Source organism: Alnus glutinosa, chromosome 13 (genome assembly GCF_958979055.1).
Source record: "Alnus glutinosa chromosome 13, dhAlnGlut1.1, whole genome shotgun sequence".
In the NCBI taxonomy this organism is placed as follows: Eukaryota; Viridiplantae; Streptophyta; class Magnoliopsida; order Fagales; family Betulaceae; genus Alnus; species Alnus glutinosa.
Genome location: NC_084898.1, coordinates 19242495 through 19248512, shown reverse-complemented (window position 1 = coordinate 19248512; position 6018 = coordinate 19242495). Strand labels below are relative to the sequence as shown.

Here is a 6018-nt window from a genome sequence, read left to right as displayed (position 1 = left end):
CATGGCAGCTAAGCCCAACACGTACAACTGAGGCAATGCTTGGCATTGATAACTAACTAACTACTAGCGATGACGCATATATAGGAAATTGTTGCTGATACTATAACGATGATGTCTCTTTGTTGTTGTTGATAACATATAATTATATGCAATGATATCCTATTTCATCACTGATATGTTATCGTCAGTGACAACTTGTCGGATTAGGTTATTAAGGTATCTGCAACGATCTCAAACATTATCAGCAGTGACATTAAAGTCGTCATATGTAACAACCTTTATCGACTGGCAAGTGCGGCGACTTATTACTATACTCAACCCAATTGGGATGAAAACTTTAATTTGGTCGGGATTTGTTCATATATTAATACATTATAATAAAACAAGTTAAAAATTATTGTCCAAAGAGTACTTATTTTGGAAAAACAAGTGGCGAATGATTTTTGCAGTGTTCACATAACATCAACTTAGTTGTATCGAAACTCCTCAAAAAAATTCCATCTTGGAAAGAAAACACCAATATTTACTACATACAAATCTCCTTGTGAGCTTTTGTTCTCTTCTCCTTGTACCTATTCTCATCGTAAAGTCTTTAATTGTCTAGTTTTTGCATTTACCCTCACTCGGAATACCAACACTTCTACATCTGATAGTATTGATCATAATTCTCATTTTGTACCCTCTGCTACTGTTAAGACTTCCAATTCGAAAATCTAATGAGAGACAATGTTTTTACCAACTTGAAGGAGAGTTGTTAGGGTTTACTATTACACAATAAGGGTATTTACGTCTTTTTTGTTGCAACCCCTTACAAATACATATCCAGAAACGTGAGACAGGTAGAGTTTAATTGTCTCTGCTCTCCTTTTCTATTCTCTTCTGTCTCTGCCAAATGCCAAAATGGACCTCTTCAAATCTAACAACTTTTGTTGGAACCAGGGTTAAAGATTTCTTCGACCTAATTGCCAAGCAAACTGATCGACACCCGCCATAGCACGAGACGCAGAGCCGATGGAACCATCATACCTTCCAAACAGGGGTGAAAAAGTAGGAAAAATAAGTAACAATACTTCTGAAGAAGTTATATCCTTCAGTTCACCAACCTATATCTATGTTGTTTGCATTTCCATCCTAATACCTAGAGATGCTGAAAGCATAAATGAACATGCTAAATTAAATCTGTACATACTTACAATGCAACCAAAAGGAATGCTGTTGTTTGCATCACAATAGCACCTTCACCAGCAGGTTTTGACGTGTTCATGCACCTTGCACAGAACCAATTCTCATGAATCGACGTGACCACGTCTGTCATCAAAATCCCATCCAACAAACTTTAAAACAATAAACCAATTATCACAATTAAGATGTAAAAAACTTTATGATACACAAAAGGTAAAATGTATAGAAATATTAGACATGAATTGACATATGATCCATTTGCCAGGTAGGTCCACAAGGTTTACCATAAAATGCTAGTGCAGTACAACACTAGCAATTTGCAGCTTCCTAACCACTCCAGAACATAATGCACTTCTAACTATAACGTTAACATTTAGTAACGAAATTTTTTGATAAACCATTACCTGTAAGCAAAAAGTATTGAAAAGAACTTGTTTTTCTTAAACAAAATGATTCAAGGTTGCAACCAAAGGATCGCTTACACTGATTTGCCCCAATAATGAAGGTCTCTGTTTGGAATTTGTTACGCTTGATGAAATCCACAAACTGGCTCAATTCAATGGGGTTGGCTTGTATCCCTTCTTGTTCTGCACTGCAAACACCTAGTCAACATACTTCTGAGACTTATATAAAGCATTCACAAGGCAATATGAAAAGAAAACTTGATTTTTCCATCTAGTTACCACGCAGGTAAAAACATAAAAAAGAAATGCCATGTGTTAATCAAATGAAAACAAAGGTTCAATGCAAAAAAAAAAAACATTCATAATAGATTTAGAAGTGCAAAAAATAATTCCAAGTTCTGACAATAAAATGGATGTAATTCTTAATCTATAAGTCATTTATGCAGAAATACATGCAAAACATCAAAAGGCTCATCTCATAAAATGCTGGGCATCACTCATTGCATACCATGCATACCAAAAATATGCAAGGATATGAAAGAAAATAAGTGGCAATGTAGAGCAATGGTCAACCTCCTGCTGATAAACCTGCAAAATTACATTAGTTGGGAATTGCTAATTCCTAAAGACCAAGTTATCCGCTATCTAAACCTCACCAGTGAACATCTACCAATATCTTGTCCAACCTATTCTCAAAACAGCCTAAACCTAGGAAGCACCGATAATTACACAGAACACAAATACGATAGATTAGTATAACGGAAATATGGCAATTTTTTAAAAATCAGGAGAAGATATTGTGGGGATGCATTTAGTTAATTAATTGGTATATATATATACACACAAAAAAATATATTATCAATATATGGTTTTAAAAATGGATATAAAAAAGAATGGAATAAAATGGTAAATACATCAAACTTTATATATATATATATATAATTAAAGCCTATAAATCAAGACCCACGCTACAGCACATGTCACACCACACAAAGCAAGATTTCCTTCTCCATCTACTGATCATTTTTTTATAAGTAAATCAATGTCATTAGAAGTGCATAGGAGCACAATCCTAGTACACAAGAAGTAAGCAAGAGAGACCACCTATTAGGGCGAAAAAGATGAACAAAATTTCAAAAACTATGCACACATCTATCGCACTACAAAATTTCCATCTGCTGATCTTTATCGCACCACACAACATCTATCACACTACAAAATCCAGCCCCTCAGCTGTGCATGCATCTACCTCACTAATCTTTTGCCCCCGTGTCAGCTTCTTTTTTTCTTTTTTCTTTTTGCCTGTTTTCTATCGGTTTTCATGGGCAAGAGACCTCTCCCTCCCTCCTCCCTCATCCTGAGAATCACTACCCTCAGGATTCTCAAGGGTTTCTTGACGTTCTAGCCGTCGAGTCAACTCTTCTACTTGTTCGCGTAAAGCTTCTATCTTCTCATCGTGTGGGTCTAGTTGAACTTCAGTTCTAGGTTTCCTTTGCCCCTGTCCTCGTCCTTGTATGGTTGTACCATCTTGATCGCATAACTCATGATCGAGTCAAACCTAGGGCTTTGATACCAACTAAATTTGTTCCATCCATGTCCCAAATGTATATGCTTTTAAAAATATTTTTCCAATTCAGTGAAAAGTAACTAGCCATGTCCAATGCATATCATACACTAATGCAAAGGGCCTTTTGAAGTGTCCATCCTTCCTACGCCTAATCTCTAGGGAAAGAGAAGTTAGGGGTGCTCAATTGCAAAATACGCATTTCAGTTAGCGCATCACCTTCCCTCTTGCTTATCTGAATGAGTGAATCTCATATCTTTCCATCCCTATATAAAGCAAGATATGTCACGTATTTCACACTAGAGAGAACTCTCAAACATCAGACTGAAATTCTTATAGCAGCCAATAAAAGCAAGCACAATCTGTGTCTTTTCACATAACAACGACCAAGCTAAATGCACAATGCTAGGGAATGAATTATTACAAAACTTAAACATTCTAGATAAGCACCAAAGTATTATTTGATTAGTGGATTTAATGGGATGAAACCTCTACTGTATGGCTTACATTCATGCAAAATCCTCGAATAGATATTTGAACCCTACAACTGCTTTCTTCAAAAGAGTTATTAAAAATAAACAGGCACAAAGTGTTGTCTACAAATGCATACAATTAAAGTTTCAGATAATCAAAACTTATTCCAACTGGATAAGAAGTTTTAGCCTCTCTTACATGATAGACAGCAAGCGAGATGGTCCAGTTGGGTCATAGTTAATTAGCAAAGCAGCTTTCAATGGCTCACCTGCAAACATCATTTATCAAATCTTTAGCACGAATTTCCTTACACAGAGCGAGTAAATGTATATTTGCATTTGTGTGTGCATGTGACTTTAAGATAGTTTGACAGTACTCACCCGAAGACCCAACATTGTTAGAAGCCCACTTATCCCAAACTTTATGTACAAAAGCCCAATCCATTACACCTAATCAGCAACTGCAAAGGCACGAAACATTTCATTTCAACTTCTTGGGTCAAACCCTAATGCTATTTTTTCATGAAAGAAATGTAACATACACACACACACACACACACATGTAGCTCTATTTGGATGCAAAATAAACAGAAGGGAAAGAAAATCAACAATATTTGATGGTCTTTATCCTATTTGTCACAGTAAAAATGAAAAACCCAATTCTTATCAGAATGAGAAAAAAAAAAAAAAAAAAAAAACAACAACAACAACATTAGAAAGAGCTAACAACAACTATTACATCAATAATGCTTATAATTACATGAAAGCTTCCATAGATTAATTATTTGGCGATTCATTGGCGAGCCCAGAGAAAATAACTTAAGTTAACATACAAAGGAAACCCCAGAAATCCGCACGAGGGACAAAAGCAGAAAACACGAACCTCAGTGCAATCATAGCATGTTGGAAATGATGACTAAATCAAACAGCTAAAGAAATTCTGAGATTGCTGAGACAGACGCATTCGAGGAGGAAGCAAATACTGAGACAGACAGACAGACACAGTCACAGAGAGAAGGATTCAATACGAACCAAACTCAGATCGCCAATCGATGCAAGAGAGAGAATGGCGAAGCAAGAGTTAGGGCTTAAGTTTGAGATTCATGTCAGGTTTTATTTTAGTTTTAAAATTTAATTTTAGACATGCCCAAAATAGATATTTGAGTAGTTTATCTCTTCAGGCAACGCTGATTTACAACCACAACAAATCACAGTGTGCTTGGGAGTGTGTGTGTACAAAGAGAACTTAATATACAACATCTTGATACCCATAAATATGCTTAACCGAGAATACAAACAGACCTCGCCGGAGATGGATTCCGCCGCCGGAGATAGAGAAACCGCCGGAAAGTGTGTACACCGGTGAGATTTGTTTGACGGAGTGACAGCCAGCGCAAGGAGAGGAAATGGTTACGAACACGCCGGAGAGGGACGGCCGGCCGGAGAGAGACAGAGAGGGGTTTCAGCGTTGGGGTTTAGCGACTTAAAAGAGTCAAAACAGTATTTTATCCTTTCCGCCTTTCGATATAAAAGAGCTAATTAATTAATTAATTAATTTTTTTAGCTAATAATGTTCAAATACTTCGTTCGATTTTCTACTCTTTCTGACTGTCATTTAAATATTATTATTTTTTATTTCAAACAATACTTAGAGTGCTTTACCGTCGGTTTGGAAAATGAATTTTCTGAAATTCGAATTTAATTTTAATTCATTGTGCGAATTTCAAAATTTAATTTTGTGAGATAAAATTTTAAAAAATTGAATAAAATATAATTTGTTTTCGAAAAAAGTAGAGAATAATAGAGAAGAATCTTGATTCAACCCTATTGCCAAACACACCATCACGGTTTCAGAGACTAAAAGTGTAATTTCCTCAAAAATCCCCTGCTGACGGGCACCTCCATAAAATATGAGAAGTAATCTCCACATCTGACCTGCAAATAGGACAAAAAGGTTCCTGAACTATCCTTCGCTTGATCAGCAAGTTTTCTTTTGTTAGCAATAAGTGTTAAGGATTGGTGCCCTAAAAATCCAATTTGTTTTGTACGAAATTTTAGTTATTAATAAAGTTGTCTATCTATTTTATGAGACATTCAATTAATGAATGTAGCCTAATAAGTCATGCACGTATTGTATGTGGTTTATGTATGTAAATGATATTGATACATAAAAGCTGTAAATCTCGATTCCTTAGTGACTTATAAACCATAATTCGTAGTCGGTGATGAAATTAGACATTTTATCTAATAAGACTATAAAATATCAATCATGATGATCATCTTAGTCATGGAAGTAAAGACTTCTGATTGATATGTTGGTTTATTTGGAATACACTGAATTAGACAACAGTGAGTTAGTTGTTCTTCTATAAACTAATGTCAACTAAATAACTTA

At 35.4% G+C, this 6018-nt stretch overlaps 1 protein-coding gene across 3 annotated transcripts; it reads right to left on the bottom strand.

Annotated features, from left to right (window-relative positions):
* Nucleotides 1–671: 671 nt before the first annotated feature.
* LOC133854971 (uncharacterized) lies at nt 672–5139 on the bottom strand. Of its 3 annotated transcripts, none has more exons than XM_062291250.1 (6): nt 4926–5139; nt 4005–4084; nt 3823–3892; nt 1665–1774; nt 1194–1308; nt 672–1026 (listed from the first exon to the last, which is right to left on the bottom strand). In XM_062291250.1, the coding sequence occupies exons 2-6, from the start codon at nt 4066–4068 to the stop codon at nt 942–944; spliced, it is 444 nt and encodes a 147-aa protein (XP_062147234.1). In that variant the 5' UTR covers nt 4069–4084; nt 4926–5139; the 3' UTR covers nt 672–941. The 3 variants fall into 3 exon arrangements, with proteins under 3 accessions (XP_062147234.1, XP_062147236.1, XP_062147235.1); XM_062291252.1 differs by lacking the exon at nt 4926–5139 and adding an exon at nt 4656–4683; XM_062291251.1 differs by lacking the exon at nt 4926–5139 and adding an exon at nt 4507–4600.
* Between the last annotated feature and the right edge of the window lie 879 nt (nt 5140–6018).